Source organism: Stegodyphus dumicola, chromosome 12, assembly GCF_044657685.1.
Source record: "Stegodyphus dumicola isolate Sdum_Otavi_A_Nest chromosome 12, ASM4465768v1".
Taxonomy (NCBI): domain Eukaryota; kingdom Metazoa; phylum Arthropoda; class Arachnida; order Araneae; family Eresidae; genus Stegodyphus; species Stegodyphus dumicola.
In genome coordinates, this window is record NC_140779.1 from 60,313,654 (window position 1) to 60,339,010 (window position 25,357).

The 25,357-nt window shown below is 31.3% G+C and overlaps 1 protein-coding gene across 1 annotated transcript; it reads right to left on the bottom strand.

Moving 5' to 3' along the window:
* Positions 1-1,753: 1,753 nt before the first annotated feature.
* RpL7A (ribosomal protein L7A) lies at positions 1,754-24,408 on the bottom strand. Its single transcript, XM_035375353.2, has 7 exons — positions 24,250-24,408; positions 15,699-15,816; positions 10,738-10,887; positions 7,413-7,633; positions 3,939-4,069; positions 3,562-3,631; positions 1,754-1,897 (listed from the first exon to the last, which is right to left on the bottom strand). The coding sequence occupies exons 1-7, from the start codon at positions 24,262-24,264 to the stop codon at positions 1,793-1,795; spliced, it is 810 nt and encodes a 269-aa protein (XP_035231244.1). The 5' UTR covers positions 24,265-24,408; the 3' UTR covers positions 1,754-1,792.
* Positions 24,409-25,357: the final 949 nt, after the last annotated feature.

A 25,357-nucleotide genomic window follows, 5' to 3' on the forward strand; every position in this document is an offset into this window, starting at 1 on the left:
ATAAAATGAACCTATATTTATTCTTTCACATAATGCTTATAAGTTTTAAAAACAGACTATTGATGGTTAATTTTGTTGACTTTTAATAGCACAAAAGCTTGAAGGTCATTATGCGCCAGACGAATGGTGAATAAAATCCAAATTGCACAAACACTGTATCAGACAAATTGTTGAAATGAACCTGTAATGGATGGTTAATTTTGATGAGATTTATTGCAAAAGTAATTTTATGCTTTACATGTAATTTCGGTTAACCGAATGCAGTATTATTCAGTTTAGAAGCATTTTGTATTTTTCTTGCTATTTCATTTTAAGACTAAAGGATATTTATGAAAATATTAATTTAAAGCATTAAATATTATTCATTAATTCATCTGTTATGTATATGCAGCTGTATGTCCAAGCACTTTCTTGGCAATCAAATAGTCTAAAGTGAAGTAAAGCAACCTCTTAGACTACCAAATGAGAACTGTCATCAACACTTTACCGACCGCTAGCAGTTCAACAGCATACGCATGTCCGGCTGGCTGCTCAGCCGCAGATTCTCCTTGTCAGGACAATCTGATAAATCGTCTAAATAAAACTCTCCAGAACCATCTTTTTTCGCTTATCATGAATGGTAAATTTTTTAAAACAATGTGGAAATGTGAGAGTTTACGAAGCAACACATGCGAGCAATGTACCTCAATACTAATAATAAAATGCAGATGATAAAGCAAATCTCAATTGTTTACAGCCGTGGCTACTGATTGATAGGCTATTTTTATGTAGCCTCGAGAAAAAAGCGATTAATAGGTTATCGGTAGGTAGATGGGAAAGGGGAAAAAAAAAAAGGCCGATTAATAGGCTATTGGTTGGTAGGCATCGGCAATTTAAAAAAAAAAAAAACCAATCGGTCGGTAAAGTGTTAACAGATCTCCAGGGTTTCAGGTGTAAGGAGGGTACCGAGATATTCGCACTGCCATTTTAAGGTCACTGCTACCAAGTAATTAAAAGCATCTATAACACTTTTGACCTAATTTCCATTGACCGTCTAAAACATGATATAACATAAAATGAAAGAAGCAGGAAATACCTCAATAATGCACATTATTAAAGATTTATCTACTTAAAATATGTTTTCCTCAAATTTATGACTGTCCAGATTCTACTATTTGGCAACGATTCAGACAATTTTATTCGATGTCTGCATACAGGTTGAAGGCCAAGTCATTTGCTTAACTCCTCTCACTTATACCAATCATAACATCTGAGTGTGGGAAAAAACAGATTAAGCCTATACTCTGACCTCTAAATGACAAAAATTCTTCAATATAAAATAAAGCTTTAAACAATGGAAGAGCATTTTTGAAAATATACAATTAGAATAATTTTAATTTGCATAAAAATATTAATCATCATCAAGAACAACTTCAGCAAGTGATCCGACTAACTGTAAAAATCTAGAATAGAAATGTCACTACTTTCATAAAAATATTTAGACATAATCTTTGCCTATTGAATTTTTATTAGATGTGATAAAAAAATTACAATTCCCATAGATTTTTATGAAATTTACCAGATGATAGTTTTGTAACTTTGAATGTAGATATACTTATTAAATAGCATGTCTTTTTCGTCAAACCTGCAGCACAACATAAATTTAATTGTATTACTTTAGAAATTTTGGAAGTACGTAGAAATGAAAACTCATACTGAGAATGTTCATCACGTATCTAAAGTGACACATGAATTTAAAGGAATGCAACCAAAATTTGATATTTAATTTATTTTCTTTCATACATATTGTAGTTTATCCAACTTTTTGTGCTTGTTCCTTAGCCTTAGCCTTTTCTAGCTTATTGATACGAGCAGCAGACTTAGCACCAAGTATACCACCTCCCCAGTGACGACGAATCTGAAAAATTTATCAAGAGTATTAAACATATGCCTGTCCAGTTATCAGAAACAAAAGAATCAGGTAACTTCAACAATGCTAATTAAAATAACTTGGCATTTTCTTAAACGAAACTGCCATATTACAAAACATGATTTTCTAAATTAAGAAATAGTTTTCCAGTAATACTAAATAAGTTTGATTACTTTGTTTAGAATCTTAACTTTGAAACATTCACATCATTAGAAGATGAATCCCAACACTTACTTTTCAGGTTATATCAAATGATGTTTAAACATTTATGCTCATCCACACAGAATTTTAAAATACATTTTTAAATTCTTACATATTTGCAGAGTTGCCATGCTACCAGAAACTCAAGGAATTTTAATATTTTAGCCAAAACCTGAAAATGGCAAGCAATTTCACACAACAACTACACCAAAAAATGTGATTTTTGTGCCAGTATTGGAACAGAATCACTTTCTTGTTGAATTATGTATTGTGTGAGCAAATTTTCGGCAACTGGTACCGGCACCATTTTTGCAGCACCAATCAGATTTTCTTTGAGAATGGCAAAGCAAGTTTCTAGTAACACCCAGAATAGAGAATGACTCGCATATTCTTGTGAAGTATAAGAAATCTGTGCATGAACAAATGAAAATTCTGCCCCTTGGGTTTTAGAAGCTTTTTCTGTATCATCTCCAATTAAAAGCCTTGCGAGTGAAACTTTGTAATCTCTTACACATTAAATATTTTTTTAGTATATGTTTATTTAGCATTCTATTGTATTTGTTTGTTAAAACAATAAGATTTCATGCAATGCATCTTCAAAGTTAAAAGAAATCCACTGATGCTTTTCGATTCATATTACTGTGCATTATTAAAAAAACCAAACTGAACTGTTAAGCTTTTAAACATCATTGGTAACATGGTTATCAAACTTTGAAACTGCAAAAGAAAATACGATACTTTGTTTCATTAATGCCAAAATATTTATTTGTTCAAACTTGATTTTTTGATAATTCAAATTTAAAATTCTATTTTTAAGACATAAATGGTGGAATTCATAAACAAATGCATTAAATATAATGCTTGCCCCCTAACTTTTTACACATTTTACAAGTAAAAATAAGTAGTTAGTCTGTCTCCCCCTTCGAAATTCCAAAATTTTATTCAACCACGTTGTCATAACCAAGTAAAATTTATAAATCTATTTGTCATTCTGCAGTAACAATTTAAAAACAATAATCAGTGATCTAGACATATCTATCTATATTTGCTGAGATATATTGTACTCTAACTTTTTTTAAACTTTTAAGTAAATAACTATTTTAATGTTAATTCAAATCATCTTAAATGCCTTCTTAATTATTATTAGTTAATACTGCTTTCAAATTGGCACACTTGTGAAACTAATTCTATGAGTATGATGACATACCATCATGAAATTTAGCACATATTTGCACAGCTAATGGCACACAGCATGTCTTGACTAGAATTTTTGAAGTAATACACTTAATATTATAATCCCATTTCTGAAATACAGTTTCAGTAAAATTCACACAATGAAAACTTTTTCGAGACTACATCCATTAATCAGTTTGAAGATCAAATGTTTTCTTGATAATAAATGTGACAAAATATATAACAAAACTACATAAATGGAATACAAAATAGCATACCTCATCAGCACGCTCATTGAAGTTAGTTTTCACAGATTCTACAAGCTTGTTAAGCGTAGTTCTATCCTCACTAAAACAGAGAAGAAATGTTTTATTTAGAAAATTAAGTTTTACTTGTGAATTTAGGCAAAAAATAATTCAATATTCCTGTAAGCATCTTAATGAGTAATTCATTCTCATCAACTTCCAACAAGAAATAAATAATGATAAACATTTGAAACATTTTTTGTAAAGAACAATGTTAAGGGGAAAAACAGCTCTTTTTATCTGAAACGCAACTGCCTACTTTCACCTCTCTGAAATTTTATTGCATAATTCTAGTGCCTCCTCTCAACTGAATCTTTACACCCCCCCCAAAAAAAAGAGGCTATACTCACGAGTTAACTGTACTGAGAGCAAGACAAGTGCATGTTTTCCTTCTCACAACACGTCCAAGCCTTGACTTGTTTTTCACTATGCAATATGGTACACCCATTTTTCGACACAAAGCTGGTAAAAACAGCACCAACTGGAAAAAAAAAAAAAAAAAAAAAAATTATATAGAATTCGACACTATTTTTTAATGCCAGTTTCTTTTAACTGAAATTAAACAGATACATTCGTACACAGCCTTCCAAAACACACATAGGAAAAGATAAAGATTCATATGAATAAAAAAGCATATAATTTTCATTCAATTAAATATAGAAATTAAATGTGGGCAAGCTTAAAAGTTTTGACCTAATTTTACGCTATGTCCTAATATATAAAATATAATGTTTAATTAAAATAGATGGTGTAATAAAAAAATAGTGTTTACCTATAAGCACAGGGACTTTGATACAGTTTGACAAATTTTATGATTTGGATGGTTTATTTGATTATGGCACAGCACACAAAAAATATGCCTAAGGAGAATGATGCCTTTGTGGAGAACCTTATACGGGAAACTGCCTCATATACATGTCACGCATTAGGAAAATAATTAAAATGCCCATTAGCCAGAATTTGAACCGCAGACCAAGTTTTATGGACTTTTTCCTGGAAAACAATGACTTTTTGTATAATTTTTTTATTACTCGCATACAAATTTTATGTTTCGACTGCTCAAAAAACAATATACTTTTAGCAAGCTTTCTTTAAAAAAAATTGTTTGGTTTATTTTATGACAAAGCACATGAGGATTATCTGATACCTAATTACATGCATACAAATGTTACGTTTCAACTGCTTAAACCTGTGGAAATCTCGTGGTAACTGCTTTGAGAAGATTCAAAGTGTTGTTCCTTTAGCGATTTTGTCACAAAATACTGTACCCGCAGAAGTTTTATCTGACTTTCTTTCAGTGCAGTAAATCCCACAAATATGCATTTTCAAATCAAAAGTTTAAGAAAAAACACAATATTCATACATAACTGATTGAATTAGAAACACAGGGGAAAATATTAAAATGGCAATGCTGACTGTTAAACCGAAGAACGGCCCTGTATATGATTGCCTAGAGAATCACTATGTGTGTGCTGCATTTTGAAACTGGCAATTTCTACTAAGGTGGTTGCAATAATACATACGCACTATGAAGAATTTTTGACCATATTAACTTTCCATATATCCCGGCATATAATGTGTACCCTTTTCATTCCAAAGAAACCTAATATATACAAGTGTGAGGCTTTAAGCATTCAAACAATGGTATATACTGAAATGACAAGCTATAAAGAGAACAAATGCATGTGGGTAAATATTTGGGGGAGTAAATAAAAAGGTGGATTGTATTCAGTGCAAGTAGATACAAAAACATTATTCTAGGTTTTTGAGAAAAGGACAGAATTTGGGGTAATAATGCAGCTCTCCAACCTGAATAAATTAACAGAATTAAGAGTCTGATGTTTCCCCTTGCTGTAGTAATTTGAAGCCATTATTTTGAAATGAACATCCAAAGCTTTAATACATCGCATCTGCTTTATATGAAATACAGTTGATTTAGTGCTCCTTTTAGTATTAAATATGGCTTTGTTAAACACAATGCTGGTTTTAAATGCAAAGCCATTTAATTTGCAGAAAAAAATGGAAATACTGGTGCAGCAAGGGTGTCTGTGAAAGATATACCGGATCATGGCTATTTATTTATGGATCAGAGTTAAAAAAAAAAAAAAAAAAAAAAAAAAAAAAAAAAAAAAAAAAAGGATTTGGTGATGTGCTTGAAAATATAACAGTAGATGAGCATGATGTCATGCTCTCAGATAACGAAAATTTTTAGGTTCATAATGTCATTCATTTTAAATAAACAGCATTTAGGTACATATAAAAATCTAATTTTTAATCTATCATTTTTATACCTGGTGTATAATGCCCGTCTGGAAGATTTAAAGTTACTTTTTTTATTAAAAGTTCATGTTATATGCCAGAACATACAGTAGGTACATAACAGTTTATTATTAGTATGTTGACTGTCGCAGCAATTTTTCATGATTTGAAACTCAAAAGCCACTGTCCTAATTACATATTACTCAAAACATTAATAATACATACTAACACAGTCACTAACATATTGAAGATGTCACAACTACTCATAACTGACATACAAAATAAGTTCTTCACAAAACCAACAATGCTCATATTTTAAAGCAGTCAGCAATCTATGCATAGATTACTCAGCAGTAAATCTCATTCTGCAAAGTATGCTGCATTTAACAATATTCAGAACACTCTAAAATGCAGGACGAGTAGAAAATATCCAAAGAGAGGGAGGGGATATTGCTCTATTTCATTAACCTTAGACATTCTCAGTACTTAAGAATTTAAAAACAACAATTTGAATTTTAAGTATTCTAAGAAAAAAATATACCTCATTATTAGTATCCACATAATTGGCAATGACAGTCAGAGTATATTAAAAATCAAAATCTGCCAGACAATATAACAAATGAACATTACATCTGCTCTATCACATCTCATTGTTAACAATTAATCAAAAATTTTTATACGTTATCAGCAAAGTACGAAATGCTAGCATTCTATAGAATGCTTGGCATTTTTATGCAAAGTACGAATTATGAGAATTATTATATACTTTACCTAGGAATAACCTCTTAAGCAAAATATGGAAAAAGGTTATGATAAGGTTATTATTTAAAGATTTTTCTTTCTCAAAAATACAAATGTTATTCTGAAAAAATAATGAAAAGTGCCATTAAAGAATTTTTATTTAAAATATATGAAGAAAAATTGAAATTACAAAACAAAATTTTTACATTAAAAAAGAAAATGACTCGTGTTGTAACATGATAGGCTTGAGGGACATTTTGAATTCATTACTATTTCGCGCTAAAACAATTCCTATTTCTGCACTTTCTTTTACAGAAACACTTAATAGATCCTTGACCATTTCCACTGGACTAAGCAACTGCATCTAACCAGAAAATTTCATGGTCAGGAATATCTTCAATTCTAAGCAAGTTCTTATAGAACATAAAACAAACTGTATACAGTTCTTGCACACATTTTTTTTTTTTAAATTCTACCAGAATGTCCTATGGTAGGTAGAAACTATCCTCCATCACACTCATCACAACTGCCAATATTGCATGAATTATAAAACTTTACCTAGCCATTGCAAATAATATGAAGATGCATTCCATACTTCACCAGTCTGTCATTTAACATTTTATAACACCTAGCCAATGTGTGAAATGTTTAATCATTTCATACACTGCAGGCTACTTTTCTGCATTTTATAAAATGCAGAAAAGTAGCCTGCAGTGTTTTATAAAATGCAGTATTCTATAGAATGCTGGATTTCATACTTTGCAGGTAATATGTATAATAATCAGAGATTTATTAATTTTATTTTCACAAAGACAAAAATATACCTCAATAGGGTCTACATCATTAGAAATAACAACGAGCAAAGCCTTCTTCTGTTCAACAAGGCTTGTTACAGTGTTGACACCCTGTCTCACAACAGGAGCGCGTTTGGTAGGAGTATCTTCTTTTCCTTGAGCACGCAGTTCAGCTCGCTTACGCAGTCTTTCCCTTTTAGCTTGAGGAGTTTCAGGTCGATATTTATCCAAGAGCTTGAATAGCTGTGTAGCTAAATATAGTGACATTTTTTTAATTAAAATAAACTTAATATATAATCCATAAAAAATTTATGAGTTTTTATAAATTACAAATAGTTAACATTTATCAAATATAGAATAAAATTCACCTTTGCAGAAAGGTTTGATAAAATTAAATTTTTCAGTGTTATTATTCTACTAACTGTTGCTGTTAAAAAATATTTGGTCACTGTCAAATGATTAAAAGTCTATGGAGCTTACATATCCAGTAGAAAATTTTGCCATCATTACACCAGCCAGAACAGTGTTGTAAAAAATGAAATGCATCACCACACCAAATTAAATAAGACATGTTAAATATTTTGATACTATATTTCGGGGGCAGTAAAAAATCACCAAACTATTATTGATGCCAGTGATGATGAATTGTGGCGGGTCGTAAAAAATCACCAACTATTATTGATGCCGGTGATGCTTAATTGTGAGTAAAACCTAACACAATTCACAGGTTGTTTCTTACTCGCTTGTAGATTTTTCGCAAAAAATAAATTTTATTTTAATCACCCCCCTTCTGCTGTTTGTGGCTTTGAGGTCCGGATTATAGATAATTCTGGATAATGGACGTCCAGATTACAAACTTTCTACTGTATGAACATTCAAAAGAAATATGAAATATATATGTTAAAGGCCAGTTACAGAGCTAGTGTGGCAGAATTTTTAGAATTTAATGACACACTGAACAACAAAATCTAGAAATGGCAAAACTCAGAATTTAGAGCAGGGATTGGAAGCAGAATTTAGGATCCACAGATAGCATCAAGTGGGAAAACACTCTGTGCATGATGCATTAAGACATATTAGGTGAATCTTTTAAATTATAAATTTTCAATTTCTTTATTAATAAAAAAAAATCCCTTTCTATAATGCCTGACCATGTGATAAGATTAGAAGCATTTTTGATAACTTCCATGCTTGTATCTAGTGAAAAATAGAGAAAATAAAGGGAAGATAAACATGTTCAGAGGCTAGTATCGGAAATAAAACATTCAAATATTATGCTTTCATTGTTCTTTCAGATGTTCTCCAAAGAGTAAGAAATTCCTTGCCAACTTTATGTAAAATGCATCCATTACGTGTTGATACCATGGAGATATTTTTCACTCTGTCACATATTTCCCGAATCTTCTAGAAGCGTGGGTCTATAAATCTTGTCTTCAAATCCTTCTAAACTTTCTAAGCTACAATGTCTAAAATCCTAAAGAAAAATTATCCCTACAAATTTATAACAGCAAAAAGGTATGAATATTTTGGAACAAAAAAAAGGAGGGAAAAAGTGTAAAATTAATTTTATAGAGAAAACTGATGCATACAATTACATAGGAAAAACTTACTAGGGATAAAATTAAAAAGAAGACATTTTTTATTAATTACATAGCTAATTTTGCTTCTGCTAAGAGCTGTTTCGTAAATTGTGCATTATACCTTGTTTATTTTTCAGATTCAAAAATATTGTACAAGTTGCCAAAATGAAACTTTACAATAAGACAGCAAAAAATAAAGTTTTATTTTAATGATATTTTTTAAATATAATTTCAATACATTACCATTATTTTAATGAAATTTATCAATGTTACGATGTTTTAAAAAAAAATTTTCCAAAAATTTTCGGAATTAAAAATTTTCTATAGAAACTGCTTAAAATCACCAAAATGTTGATAAGTTGCCAAATTTGGAATCGTTTAATAAAAGAATTCACATCCTCAAAATGAAAAGTTGTTTAAGAGCTCTTTATTAGAAAAAATGAATTTTGAAATGCTTATGTTTCACTTCGTGCTTAGAAGCTCGAGTATCCCATCATTTATATTAGAAACAAATTATAACTCATGAACCCATTCAAAAGATAACCATATATGCCATTGAATCACCAAAAAATATTCCTCCAAAATGCTAATTCACACTAAAAATGCCAGTCGTAATAACAGGCAGAAATTTCAGATGATTAAGGACTTTTAAGGACCAAAACTCAATTCCAAAAAATCTAAGGATTTTTAAGGACCGTACGAACCCTGTTATAACAATACAGCGAGAAATGTACCATATATTACAGTATACAAAAATTTAATGAAATTATTAACCGATTTAACATTTCTTGAATCTTCATATAAAAATTTTCAAATATCTACAGACTAACAGAACTCACATCAAATGAATTTTATATTCTGACAAGATACAGTTTAATAAGAAAAATTAATCTGAAAATCTTTAGGGAAATTGAATTTGCCTAGTTTTAAAGTTTCATTTATTGCTAAAAAACATTTTCCTTAGCCTCTTGCTAAAACCAAGCTGGCAGCTTTGGCTTATACAAAAATACTATAAGACAACAGATTACTCATAACATAAAGAACATTCAAGGTGAATCTTAGGAATCTTAGCTTACTTTCATCACTTATATAAAGTTGGATGTCTTTACTATCAGTTTAATTATAATGCTCAACTGCTTAGAATTATTCATAGCACAACTTTTTTTTTTTTTTTTTTTTTTTACCTTACGAAGTTTAACAGAACACTAGTTGATGGTGAAGCAGACTAACATTTGTGAGGCATAAAAATTCTTTCAGTCATTCTTTCTTTTTTTACAGCATGCACTAGAATCACAACAATCAGCAATTCCCTAAAAAAGCTATAAACTAGATATTTTACTATATCAACAAATGACCAATCTGTACATAACTAGTTTTAAATGAAAATATTTTGTACTTAAAATTTGCTCCCCTTTTTAATCACAGAAAACATTCCATGAAATCATCTTTGCTAAACTACTTTGCCATATCCAGTTAATTTACAAAATTACCCCTCTTACTATACAGATGGATCATTTTGCTATTATAGCAAAGCATACTAGGACTATTTATCTTGAAGTGAAGGATGCTTTCATAAAAGACTTTCCAGAAAGTGGCATATACCTATTTTATATATGGAGAAAACAGTGAAAATTATGCATCTATTTAAGTTTACAAAGATCCAACCACAGACCAAACTACTAGTGTTTAGCGACTTTGGCTGTTTCTATTATGAATTACCTTTCAGTAAACAGAAATACATCACAAGAAAAAGTTCATGCATAACATATAATTACCTGTTTGCCTGTCAAGTGCTTGAGTAAACTGATTTATTGGTGGAGGAACTTTTAAACGCTGATATAAAACAGCCCGTTGTCTTTGAAGTCTTATATACTTAGGCCACTTAACAAATCTGCTAAGATCTCTCTTTGGTTGGATATCTTGTCCTGCAGCACAATAAAAAAAGTATACACATAAGTAAGCTTATGACAAAAAAAAATATATACTGTGTGTACCAAGCCTCTTTTGTTGGAATAATTCTGTAAATAACCCATTGGCAACAGCTCCTTGTTTGCCACTAAGGGTAATGGTTTTAACCTTTTAACTCTCAAGTTATTTTGATGATGTGGGTGCATAAATTGTCAATTTTTTATTTTAAAAATAAAAGTTTGCTTTGCAATCAAAAAAAAAGCTGCACACTTTGAACTTTAACCTCTATCCTTTGAAACCTTCATTAAAGTCCTGCCATCTGTTGAATTGAAGCCGAAATAAACTTCTCACACTATGTATTCAGGTATAACAATAGGATGCACTCCAAAAAAAAATTAGCCCGAGTAATGTTTGGACTTGACATTTTGGAATACCAGTGCTGTGCCCGAGGATACTTCGGGCACGACAGTTAAAAAGTTAACGATAGGGTTAAGTTTTGAAATAAAACATGATATTTGATGCACAGTTTAAGTTAAATTTAGCTAATTAAACACATTAAATAAATATTGTAGTCATCTTTAATTTCAATAGATTTTCCCTACAAAGACTTTTTTAAATAACGACCTTCAGAAGCTACTTGTCCAATTCTGTGGGCTGGGTATGTGCACCAGTTGCTGGATTAGCAAAATTTGCAGAATGCTCGTTGTTGTTGACCTGCCAGACCTGTTGACTGCCGTGGGAGGTTATCAGTGATAGGCACTAGACTTGGCAACAGCACCGTAGGGACCACCAAGTAACAAGACCAATAGTAAAAATACATAATTACAGTAAATATAGACACTGATAAAATTTTAAATAATACCATTGTTACCATAATGGCTTGAATAAATCGCAAAAATGGTCTACAGCACCTCGGTGACCCCCATTACAAAAGGTGTATTAAACAAATTTATAAGACTCATTTTTTGTAAATAATATTTCAACCTCATAATCGCATAATAAAAAATTCACGTCGGCACCATGTGCAAACCATGTAAAACATGAAACGCAGTCAAAAAGTTAACAATCTGATGCACATAATACTACATTAAACTGAATATGTCCACCACTCATTTGTCATGAAAGTTGTTACCTTTACCATCTGCTTCTTAATCAGTAATACATAATCTGTTGCTTGCTATAAGTATGTTTTCCATGATGGAAATTATCCCCCTGAGAAGCACCACTACAGACAAGCATCTGTCTCCAACTTCCTTAATTCTTAGTGGCATGATTGCCTTTATTTGAACATGCTTTTTTTAATTTCTTGGTATATACTACTTTATAATTTTAAATATTTTTCTTCTTTACTCTCTTTAATGCTGTAAATTCGTTAATGGATAGAAGTTTATGAAAACTGTCTCAAATAAATAATTACACAATCTTAGATATTAAATGCAGTTTCAAAGCATTTGAACAATTATTGCCATTTTTTATAATGTTTATATTAGTGGCTCTCTATTGAAGTGATTCCATACTTTAAATATCAGCTTAACACACTGCTTAGAAAAAACACGAATTATCATGACTTGTTATTCAAGTACTAGATGTTAATTCATTTTGACTATTCCTGCCAACTTATTAAATTTTTTAAATGGCTTATATTCTGTAATAAAGTACGATAACAATGTTTATTACATAAGCTTTCTACTGATACTCAACAAGCTCCTCAGGACAATCAACTGACAATTATCTGGTAATATGCCAGTATATATTTTGCAGAAAACTGCTGGCAAAGTAAAAAGAAATGCCATGCAAGCACTGCAAACAAGAAAAGACGTAATGCACGTGTGAATTTTGTACGCTACATTCACTAAGGAAACTGTTTTTAAGCATACCATATGGGGGAAAATTGCTATTCATTAAATTCACTGTTTGTTTTTTGACAAAACACTGTACTTTTGACATTTTTAAGGCTCTATTGTAGAATTGGATGCCCCTTCAATTAGTGAAATCTCATTTCTCGTTACCATGATAGTTTTAACTTCTGGTTTTTTTTTAAATGATAATAGATCGATGTTTACATGAACAAAGTTAAGGCAGTATGCAATGCCTAGTTTGTGCAATTCTCTGATTTTTTTTTCAAATGAAAATAGTGTGATGTGTACATGGTCAGAGTTTGTGCAATTCGACTTCCTATTTTGGTTTTATGTAAGGGCCATCTTGAACCTGTGCCTTTTTGGCATCAAAAAGGAATCACCCAAAAAAAAGGAGGCCCCCACTTATAACATTCTACCTTTCTTAATGAGAGAATTACAACATACTGTCAGTTTTTTTACAGCATACAGTCATGACTGTGTTACGAGGAAATAAAATGCTGCTTAATACACTTGCTACCTTAAAAAATACTTTATAAATTTCCATATAGTAAAACAGATCAGAATCAAACTTTAATCAGAAAAATTATACCAAAATTCCTTCAAAAGCGTAATTTGCATCATTTTAAACGTTGTTCTTTAATTCTTTATCACAAAAAAAGATTTTAAAGCAATACTTATTGATGTTTGGCATAGATATTATAGGACATCCCACACTTGTGACTGCAAATAAAACATGGTTTCACAGTTACAGGAGTCAAAAGCAATGACAGAAAACATATCAAATATGAAGACCAAGTCAGCTAAGAAAATAATCATAGTTTTGGAAAATTACAAAGGAATTATTATAGTTAACCATTTAGGCAAATACAAATACTGTAACTGTTATGCAACATTAGTGTACCTTTTGAAAGACATACTACACACAAAAGGTATTTTTCATCAAGGCAATATACTATCCTATAAACTGACCACTACAATGAACACATGAATGTGCTTTGAGTGGATTCTCTTTCATGTCATTCTGTAAACATGCCTCTTGAATGCCCTACTGTTCCAAAACTATGAATTTGGCTTAGTAAACTTCCATTTCACATAAAATAATTCCTTATCAGTACTTTGAATTACAAAACCACAATCATTTTCAGAGAATTATTTTTCATTCAAATAAAAATTTTAAACATAAAGAGCTTATATTCTTCTTGCTTAAAATGCATACCTACTGCCAACAGAGCAGCTAGGACCTAGCAGTTCTTCTCTTTATGAAATGAATGTATTTAGGATGATTCTACTTAAATTTTATTGTACCAAGTTATCCTCAAAATCACTATGAATTAAAGATAGGATCATATACTGGGTTCTATTACATAGCTACTGCTTCAATAAAAATACAGGATCCTCAATAAAACACAATTAGTGTGCATATTAAAAGAGTTATCTCTTATCCCTGATAACAAATGATATATATATGCATCTAAAATATTCCCCCCTCCAAAAAAAAGGATTTTGGTTGTTATTTATAATATGCAACTAAGCATACAATGTAGATTTCAAACTCTTAGTTAGGAAGCAAGCTAAAAATAAAAGGTTTGCAATAGCATGGTGTAAAAAAAAATATATATAACCATCCATATTTTAGGATACCCCTTCGATTATTGCCAAATTGTTGTTTTATTAATTGTAACCCAAGTAGTGTAATGTTATGGAAACCCTATTATGATGCAATTAGTTGCGTCATTGTAATACGTTTGACCATTAGAAAAATATTTGTAAGGGCTTATTTCTGCATTGGATGTCGGTAAGTATGTTGCTTATTTTGTACTGTACACCGTAAAATGGCTTATGTAATGACATTAATCTGAAGGAAATGCACATGGTTGAACATAAAGTTCATTCAAATGGCTTTGTCCATAATAATAGAAATGTCCAGAAAATACTTTTTACTCTTATTTTTGTGAATTTATTTGGTGACGGCAGTATGCATATTCTTGTTCAGATAATTTTAGAAAGTTTTTGGATGCTGTTAAGGAATTTTGTGTGCCACAAGTTGAAGACACAGAAATTCTAAATACAGCAAGTTGATATCTTCTTTCTGTAGTGCATGTACGCAATAATATGCATTTCCTTTTTCGTTATTTCATTGTGTGATTTAAAATGCAATTTATTGAGCTTTCAGCTCTATTTATTATTTATTGAGCTATAAATTTTGTTTTAAATTTTGGTGATAAAGAACTTTGTTCTAACATTATATGTCATCATTCTCTTGATTTTTTTAAGTGAAAATAGACTGATGTAGATGGACAAAGGGAGTGCACAGTATGTACACAGACACCAAGTTTGTACAATTCTTTGACTTGTTATTTTGGCTTCGTGTAGCGGCCATCTTGAAATTTTGCCTTACTGGCCAATCACCAATGGCACCCTAAAATGCATTTTTAGCGCAAAAAAAAAAAAAAAACTGTTTTCAAATACGTTATCCGAAGTGCAGAATGCATGAAATCAGCTGAAAGAAGGGATGTTATTAATTTGTGTGTACGGCAGTGCCATGTGTAGTCCTAAACAAGGCTAAAAGGAGTGTGAAAAAAAAGCCATTTTTGATATATATATATATATATACCCACACACAGTCAGCATACTATGGAAAAGCACACACTAATTTTCTTTGTGAATGAAATTTAGTAAAATTAGTAACTTAAAAACAGAAAGTACTTCTAGACCATAATTAATAAGACTGAAGCATATTTTAAGTCTTACTTTGTAACAGAATCTAAAGAGGGTGAGCAATTTTAAAATCTAAACAGGATTCCTTATTAACTAATCAAAACATAAGATAAACATAAAAGAAAAATCTGAGGAAACTTAAGATTAATTTTTGAGGATTCTTGGTGATTTTACATGCAGCAATGAATCCATTCATTTCATAACTATATCTGCATCATTGGTCACTTGCCTCAGGCAGTCTAGCTACTCACCAATTCCAAAATTACGAGGCCGTTTCTCAAACAAAGGATTTACAGTTTTTCTTGCTTCAATTTTTTTTGCAACCAAAGGAGCTGCTGCAACCTTTTTCTTTCCCTTTTTCCCTTTGATCTAAGAACAGAAAAATCTATTAGCTATCTGTTTTACATAATAAAAACATTTTAAGAAACTTGCAACATCTACAAAAACAAACATTCATTAATTCAAAATAATTACACTCTTAAAAGAAAGCACAGAACAGCTTTAGTATTAGTCCTTTTGGATATTTTTGATTTGGGGACAGAAACTTCTCCGGGTGGCTTTGACTGGTAAAAAAAATGGCAAATCGTCAATAAAAACCTATCGAAGAAAAATATATCTAGACCAGCGGTTCTAAAACTTTTGACTAATGCGTACCATCTAAACAAAAATTGAAAACCTTCAGTACCACCAGAACAGCTTGAGTATAGTGATTTTTTGGCTTGGCGACCGAAATATGTTGCCAAACCATGGAATAGCATTAAAATTGAAAATACAAGTCAGAAAGCATGTTTTACCCAGAAAAAATTTTAGAATATATGTTTAAACAGCAAATTTGAAGGTGCATAAGTGAGAGCATATTTTAAGTAGCAATATTGAAAAAAGAAGTTACAATGCACATTTTAACAAGACAAATTTAGAATATATATTTGAACTGTAAAACTGAAATAAATAGAGGCATATTTTTAGCAGTCATACTAATACAAATTTTAAGCTGTAAAATTGAAAATAGGAGCTCAGAATACATGTTTAAATTAATAATATGAAAATAGGAGTTAAGACTACATGTTTAAATTAAAAATAAAGAAAAGTTTGCAAATACACAAGTACATGGAGGCATATTTTAAGCAGTAATATTGAAAATGCAAGTTCTAAGTTGTAAAACTGAAAACAGGAGTTCAGAATACATGTTTAAATTTAAAATAAAGAAAAGAAATCCTGCAAATTTAGTAAAGTTTACAAAATCATGGTAAATTTACAAAGAAATCATATACTGTGCCCAGTTTATGTCCCTTACAATTTCTAGAAATTTGAATAATCAATATTTTGCTCCTTGCAAAATTTAGTGAAAATATAAAAAGCCAAATAAAATTTTAAATCTTTTTGCTAATTAAGTGTTGACAAGGAGCTTTTTACATGCCTCCATGTACTTTCGATTGTTTGTATGGCACCACATTTCTGAATCAACAAAATGCAAACTACGATTTACTTTCAAATGCTCAAAACCCTGCCTACTTAAACAGTCAGCTTTTCTATCAGAATAAATTGTGGGCCCCAGCTTAATCCACTCTTTAATAATCCCGAATAATGTTCTCTCACTCCTATTGTGGACAGCTACCAAAAGTAGTTTGCCAGATTCGTTCTTAACCCTCCCAAAAACCTCCTGCCCCATTATTGTATTTCTGTTTTCCAAATTTGCTCTTGTTTATCTCTACTATCGACTCTACTCTTATATGAGCCCAAATATCACCAAATGTGGCGATATGTGTTCTTTGCTGGTTTTTGGTGCGAGTGCGTGTTGTATGGCAACCCTGTTGATGTTGAAAAATCGGTTAATCTTTGGATTATGGTAACTTGGTGATTTTTTGGCGATTAACCTCGCTACAGCAACCTGCTAGTTTTTTTTGACGCCATTTTGTTTTCCCGAAGTAAAGGCCTTTTTTTTTTTTTTTTACTCAGCATTATTTTCCCAACAATCTGCTAGCCGAATTACACTTATGCTAGAACTTTCATGAAACAAAAGTGCTTGAAGATTAGGTGCGAAATTGGGAGAAAGTGCAGAATTGCCTACTGCTTGCCGAGTGTTTAAGAATTGCACATACACGGTATCCATGTATACATCGACCTATTTTGACCATGTACACTGCTAGGTCTTAGCTAGTAACCTTTATCGCCTTACCAAAATGTCGCCAAACTACCTGTTACCATATTCCAAAGATTAGGCGAAAAATCTTTTGCTAGAGTTGTTTAACTGCTCCTTGGTTCATGTGGTGCATGTTTTGAAATGGCCTATGTTGCAATGATAGACATGGTGGCAAGATTTCAGTTGCATATTTTAGATTGTGTGGAAAAGTAAATTTAGTATTAAAAAGTACAATGTTGGAGTTAACGAGTCTTGTTCACGGATATGTTTATGAGGATTGAAGTGTATTTTTGAAATTTCTGTGGGACTTCTAAAACGGATTCTGAAATACAGAGCTATGAGAACTTGGCCGAAAAAGAGCGTTTCTGACGGTTCTAGTGTGGATTTGCAGACAAATGGTTGCTGGTAAAATATATGGCTGTCAGCGGAGTTTAAGATTCAGATTGTGGTTTTTATGTAGTATGTTAACTTTGGAGGAAGTTTTTATCGTTACTTTAGAAATTTTGAATCTCAGACATGTGATATAGCAAAATTGTGGCACTTTAATTCAGAGACGTTATGTGACTGGCGAAATTTTATTCAGGAATGTATTACGGTAAGTGCATTTTATTTTACTATTTTTATTTTGTAGAATGTTATGTTCATTGTTATTTCAGTATGAATTTCTGTTGTTATTGTTGTTTTTTGAATTGTTTGTAATTTAGTTTATTTGGTTGATTTGTATGCAATGCCTACATTGTGCAATTCATAGATGATTTTTTTAAAGTTTAAACAGAATGCTGTGAATGAATAATTTAAATTCCCCGTTAATACTCTCTGAAACTCCTCAACAACACTTAAAACAGATGGCATCTTAATCTAAAAATATAAGGGAATTGGAATAAAATGAAACAGAAAAAAAATAATAATAATAATAATAATAATAAAATTCTATACAACTAGTTCACACAGTTAACTTCTGCTCAAACATAAATTTTTGAAACATTGCCATAAATAAATGGTATTACATTCTTGGATTATTTAAACTTTTCAAGTACTAGTGATGCTATAGTAACTGACAGCTTATGCCAATAGTAAAATCAAGTAATCCTAATCGGTACCATTAAATACCTTGACAGAAAGTACCATGATTTCTTTGAAGCCAATGCCTCTTTTTTAATACTTAATACAATTCGGTACTTGCTTATTATATCTGCCACAAAGATTGAATTGTCAATCAACCAATCTCTCGCCAAAATCTGGCTGCATGTTCTCACATAATCATATATTAGCATTATGCTGTATTTTTGCTTTAACCCATATTCATTTTTGATGAGGTTTCCTAATCCTGCAATGTTAAAAACTGCAAAAGGTATTTAGTCACTTGGTCCAAAACATCATTCATCACTATTAGATTTAGGCAGAGGAGCAGACGTTCATGAAATGGTGTAACAAACAATATGCTTGAAAGTGCTGCAGTTGACTGGAACAATTACATGGGATAAAAATAATAAAGATAAGAATTCTTAAAAAGTATTACGACTTAAGGGTATTATTATATAAACTATACTCAGTGACACAAAAGCCCTAGTGGGCCAATGTTTGCATTGTCTCCAAATCTGCTTTCTTGACTGCAGGCCCCTGGACAAGGAAGGAAAGGATCCAGACGTAATGTAAACCAGTTTGCTATTAGATCCCAATCACATTATGTCTCGGCTATGCGGGACTTAACGTCGAAAGGGACAATTCTCAGACCCCCCCCATTCCAAGAAACGCACATAGCTAGGTTACCATTCTCACTTAACTAACTACAAAGACTTAAACGCCAAACAGTAATCGATTATAGCTCAAATTGAGATCACGTTATCCTTCAGAAGGAGAATTTTCATCTGATTGGTTGTCTCTACCCGGGACCTGACACAATTTCGGTGAGGTTTGAAAAAATCCCGTGTAGCCGCACATTGCTTCTGAAGCTACGCAGGACTTTGCTTCAGGCAGAGCTCTTTTCTAGGAATCCTCCCGTTTAAACCAGTGCTACCATAATCTTGTTTCTCATAAAAGTCCTATCCAAAAAGGATTGTAGCCATGTGTGATAACCTCTTTACACTGCTAGCAAGCAGAGGGAAAATTCACCCAGGAATTTCCTTCACCGCAATGTGTATAGGAAATTGAAAAACACATTAAGAAACATTCTATCGAAGAATGTTTCTTCTTTTTGCAATAATTTAAACTCTGATTTCCATACCTTTTTTGGCTCAAAATAACTAATCCATTAATTTATTTGGGTAAAAAATTTTCCTTTCTTTTAAAGAAATTTTATACAAACTCTTGATAACATGACCTACGATAACTGAGCTTTTGCAAGATATTTTGCCCTTTAAGTTAGAACAGAGTCACTCCTGTTGTGGGGTTTTCCTTCTTAACAATACATATTCTTTGTCAGAGGTATGTGAGCATATGCCCTTATCAAATGGTCTGCTTCTTGCAGGACTCCGGTGTTTAGCCCCCAAGCTAACTTGTACTCATTTTATCGACACACTCAAGGGATGAAAGGCCGAGTCAACCTTGCCCAGCCCAGGGATGGTGCAGCACTAGTCACTGCACCACCGGACCCTATTATTATATATTTTATTTGTTTTTACACCCACACTTCAGGATTTTTGCAATATTATAGCAGAGATCTTGGCACATATCTAAAATATGGTCGAAGGCCACTATAACAGAGAAGTACTGATAGTTCTATATACAGAATAATCTGATATTCCAGCAAAAACATTTGGCTAAACTGAAGCATCTAGTGCACACTGAATTTTACGATTTCACAGTCAGATGGTTTTAATTTTGTACTCTTATTTTGTTCATTGTTAAGTAATGACTGTATTCTAGCCATCACATTTTTTTATAACTCGAATTAGTAAGAGCGTGAGATATTTCTGTTACAGGTTGCCTGTTTTGAGATGCTACTTTTTATTCTTGAAAAAAATCCCTTTTTCACTACTTCAACTGTTCTTAGGTGACTGAGAAAACTTTTTCGAAATATATTTCTGAAAGGGCCAAATATAAATACAGCACATCCTCTTATTTACTGTGGCAAACTATGCATAAATACATCTAAAACAGTTAAGTTCTGACAACCATGCCTTAAAAAGCTTAACTTTTTAAAAAGGAACTGCCACATATACATGGAAAAAATACAAATCTAGGCCACACTACCAGCATGCAGCAACTTATTCAATTGATTGTGGACAGTTTTAGTACGGAAACACCTGCTGTTAATATTTTACAACAATAGAAGCAATTAGCAAAGGCTAATGCTCGTCTAACAATACTCAGAATTAGTTTTAATGTTCACTATTTCTGCCAAATCTAACTGTTAAAAGCTCAGTTCTTATAGACACTGAGTAAATTTATGTCCTGCTTAGCAACGACATAAATTAACAGAAACAGCTAATATATCATACAGCCCAGTATACATGTGGCATTGGATGGTTTAGTTGAGATTTTTTTTGTATGACAACCCTTTTTACATATAAACCTTAGCGGGAAATGTAACATTGTGGTTTTTTTTGTTACGTGTTAAATAATGGCATATATAGTTAGTTCTATAAAGTGTGGAGCAATATCAGGCTCATGTTTTAGAATGTATTCAAGCTAGATTTAATTTGAGATGATATTGGAGTTAATGGAAGATTTATTCATGGTTCTCTTCATGCTCACAGAAGTGTATTTCTGCAGTTCTTAGGATTTTTGAAGCCGAAACTGACATGTGAGAAGTGAGGCTCTGATATGAAGATTCAAAAGAAAATTTGTGTTTCTGATTATACGTGCGGATTTGCAGAAAAACTGTCGAGGGTTAAGAAAAATTTTTTGATTATAACGTTTGAAATTTTGAATTGTACAAAGACATCTGATATAGCTAAGTCGTGGATTATACATGTGAAATGTCTGTCCTTACAAGTTTTTGTCTGAAATTAATATTTTGGTTTTATGGGAACTATTTCAAATGGCGAAGTTGTTTTTTTATTGTTTTAATTTTGTAGTTATTTTAAATGTTGCATTGGGTTTTTTTAAGGTACTTTTCCCTTTTGCCAGCGCAAGCGATAGTTGCCAAAAATGGTATAACCGATGTCAAACGGAATATCCTTTAGCTTTTACGCCTATTTTCAAAACAAGTCGCAGCTATTTCTTATCAAGACTGATTGTTTCTCTCAATACTATGTGATTGTACAATCACATAGAATTTTTACCAGATAGTTCAATTTTATGCCCAAGGCCATTCACGGTAATTAAGTCAATAAGGTACACTAGTGAAGTAAATCACTGCACTTTACATAATTTCTGACTAAGCTATTTGAACAAATTGAAATAATTCTTGCATTTAAACTTGTATTCCAAATTAAGATTTAACTTAAAATTATTGTAGATAATAACTGGGACAATTAGATTTTTGTAGCGTAGTTTACATGAAATAAGATCACTTGGGGTCACGTGATATGAAACTGCGAATCAGGATGTTGAACCATGAAAGCTTAGTAAATTCTTAAATTAATGTCTTTTACAAAATTTTAAATATTAAAATGTTTGGAAATTAAAAAATTCTCAGAACTAGCATTTGTTAACATTGTTTATATGTATACTGTATGTTGTCTCCAATAAAGTCTGCCTGGCAAGATTTGCGCCGGTGAAACGGAAAAGTACCTTTTTGAATTTATTTGTGTTGAAATTGTTTGGTATTTATTCTTGTTATTTTTAGTTTAAATGTGAAATTGGGTGCCTCTTCGATTTTCATCAAACTTTGTTCAATTTTGGTGACGAAACCCCATTAATGGTTACCATGACAGTTTTAACTTGGTTTTTGCTTCCTGATTTCTAAAAGTGAAAATAGATCAATGTGTACATGGACAAAGGCAGTGCACACTGCTATGTTTGTGCAAATTTTTCACTTCTTATTCTGGTTGTATGTAGCAGTCATCTTGATATTGTGCTAAAAAACAAGCAGCACCCTTGTGTAAACATTTACGGTATAAATTTATTGTCAAACATTTTTTGTGAGAAACTTGTAGCTTTTACTTACCTAAGCATTTGTTTCTATTTCAGACTTAAAACATTCGCAAAAACGTGGTTTCTGCTCATGCGAAAATTGCATTTTCTCAGATATTTTAGGCAAAGTCTGAAATGTAAACAAAAAATGTTGATAAATAAAATTGGGGAGTTTCTTGCCAAAAATGTTTGGTGACAAATCTTTCACCAACCTGGTCCGTATACGACAGCTGTTTCACATAAACCTTTCAATTTTCTTATAAGGGGGCTAGCTGATGAGGTTAAAAAAAAAAATCACTGAACTACCGATGTTCAAATTCGGCAAACATTACGAACAAAAATTTAGAATTGAATTACTTATTGAATTGGGTGCCCCTTTGATTTTCAACAAAAAACAAGCAGCACCCTTGTGTAAACATTTACGGTATAAATTTATTGTCAAACATTTTTTGTGAGAAACTTCTAGCTTTTACTTACCTAAGCATTTGTTTCTATTTCAGACTTAAAACATTCGCAAAAACGTGGTTTCTGCTCATGCGAAAATTGCATTTTCTCAGATATTTTAGGCAAAGTCTGAAATGTAAACAAAAAATGTTGATAAATAAAATTGGGGAGTTTCTTGCCAAAAATGTTTGGTGACAAATCTCACCAACCTTGTCCGTATATGACAGCTGTTTCACATAAACTTTTCAATTTTCTTATAAGGGGGCTAGCTGATGAGGTTAAAAAAAAAAAAAAAAATCACTGAACTACCGATATTCAAACTCGGCAAACATTACATACAAAAATTTAGAATTGAATTACTTATTGAGTAAGAATTATATAACATATCAAACATACTATATTACTGCTAGTTCTTCTCAAGAAAGTAACATTTTCTTTTTTTACGATACCGAAAAGTGAAAATTTTGTATTTTACCCTTCCTGAAATTACTTTCAATTTCACCAAACATGAGGCCTTTAACCTGCAACTGCAAAGTAATGCTGTTGTAATTAATTTCACATTGTGTTATATGAATATTATGCTAAACTGCTAAAATACATGATATTTTTTTTTTTTTTGTTCCCATGGACAAACTTTATAAAAATTCAGTTTTGGTGATATTTTGTATCTTGCAGTTATTTATGCTGTTATCAAGTGATACGAAATCGGAAAAAATCTTTGCATTGCATATTTGTCTAGCTGAAGATGGATAGTATGTAATGAATAAAATTCTTTGATAATTAGCAGAAATTTGAATTCGGCAAATTCATGCACATGTTCATCATTTATTTATAAAAAATTGTTAACACAAACTTGCATTTTATGATGATTAGACGCCGCAGTTCAAGTATTATGCCCCCTTAATTCATAAATCTGCGATTGCATGTAGAAGCTATTTCGCTAAATACAATATTTCAATTAAAATCTAATTAAGCAGAAGTCATATAAGTGCTATTTTATAGCACTAACTGTCTGGACTTTCTTCACAGATACAAAACTAAGGTCGGCGGATACTGAAATAGAGGAATCAACAGCATATTTTCTTCACAGATACAAAACTAAAGTCGGCAGATACTGAAATAGAGGAATCAACAGCATATTTTACATTACTATCAATCTACAAATTTCAATGGGAAAAATATACATTCAATTTACTTACTTTCCTCTGTACCATTTTGAAGGTTAAGTTTCTTAAAAAAACTAAGAAATTTAATTAACGATTAACTTGGATTTCTCCCCTTAGATTTTCCTCAACCACACAACCACGTTGCAACAGCGACAAATATCGGTAGTTTCCTAAGTGTTGCCAACCGTACTTCAATCATGTAATATTTACTTATTTTCTTCTTAATACCAATTTTCAATTTAAAAAAAAATAATGTTATTTGCATTTCATTGGTAATTTTTACAAACCATTATTAGGTTTTATGTAAAATATTATTATGAATTATTAATAGCATAAAATCTTACATTTAAAAGTTGAATATTTTATTGCTGCCTCTTCAGGTATTAATGCGAATATTTAACTGAAAAGGATGAAAATGAAAAATGTTGTACTAATTGAAAACAGGTACAATTTATTCTCAAGAAAAACATACCACTACATTTTAAAAGTGCTGTTGTCTTCCGTACATCAACATTAAAGTCAAATACCAAAATGTATTTAACTTTTTTTAGCTAGCAAAATATTTAAATATATAAATATATTGATTCATATACTATTCCAAAAATTATTAAAATATGTTCAGAGAGTAATGTCAGAAAACCTAAAATTTCAGGTTTCAATCAGGTTTGTGTTAATGCAAGAAGATAGCAAGAAGAAGAACAATTCGTTTACGTCGTCTGTAATCCGGGAAAGTTTATTATTTTAAAGTCCCTTCTTATTTCATTGTTATTCTTTTTCAATTATTGATTACAAAACTGTTTTTTAACGTGAAGGAATCCCGGGCAGAGCTGTTTAAATTTAAATTGAAGCACACCTTTAAAAAACTCAATTTAACCGAAATTAAACATATAGGAAATGCCCCAAGAATTTCAAGTATTATAGTGTTTCAACTGTGAAACGTTCCAAGTTCATCAAATTAAAAAGTCGAAAACGTGGTCATGTAAAATTTGTAACGAAAAACAATCGCTTGAAAAAAGTAAGACACCATATTTGCGAAAACTATAGCTGTTCTATTTTTGTTTGCATTGCTTAAATTTTTTCAGTCGCACCAGTTAATTTACGTTTTGTTTCGATTTTCATGATATTAATTGATAAATTTTTT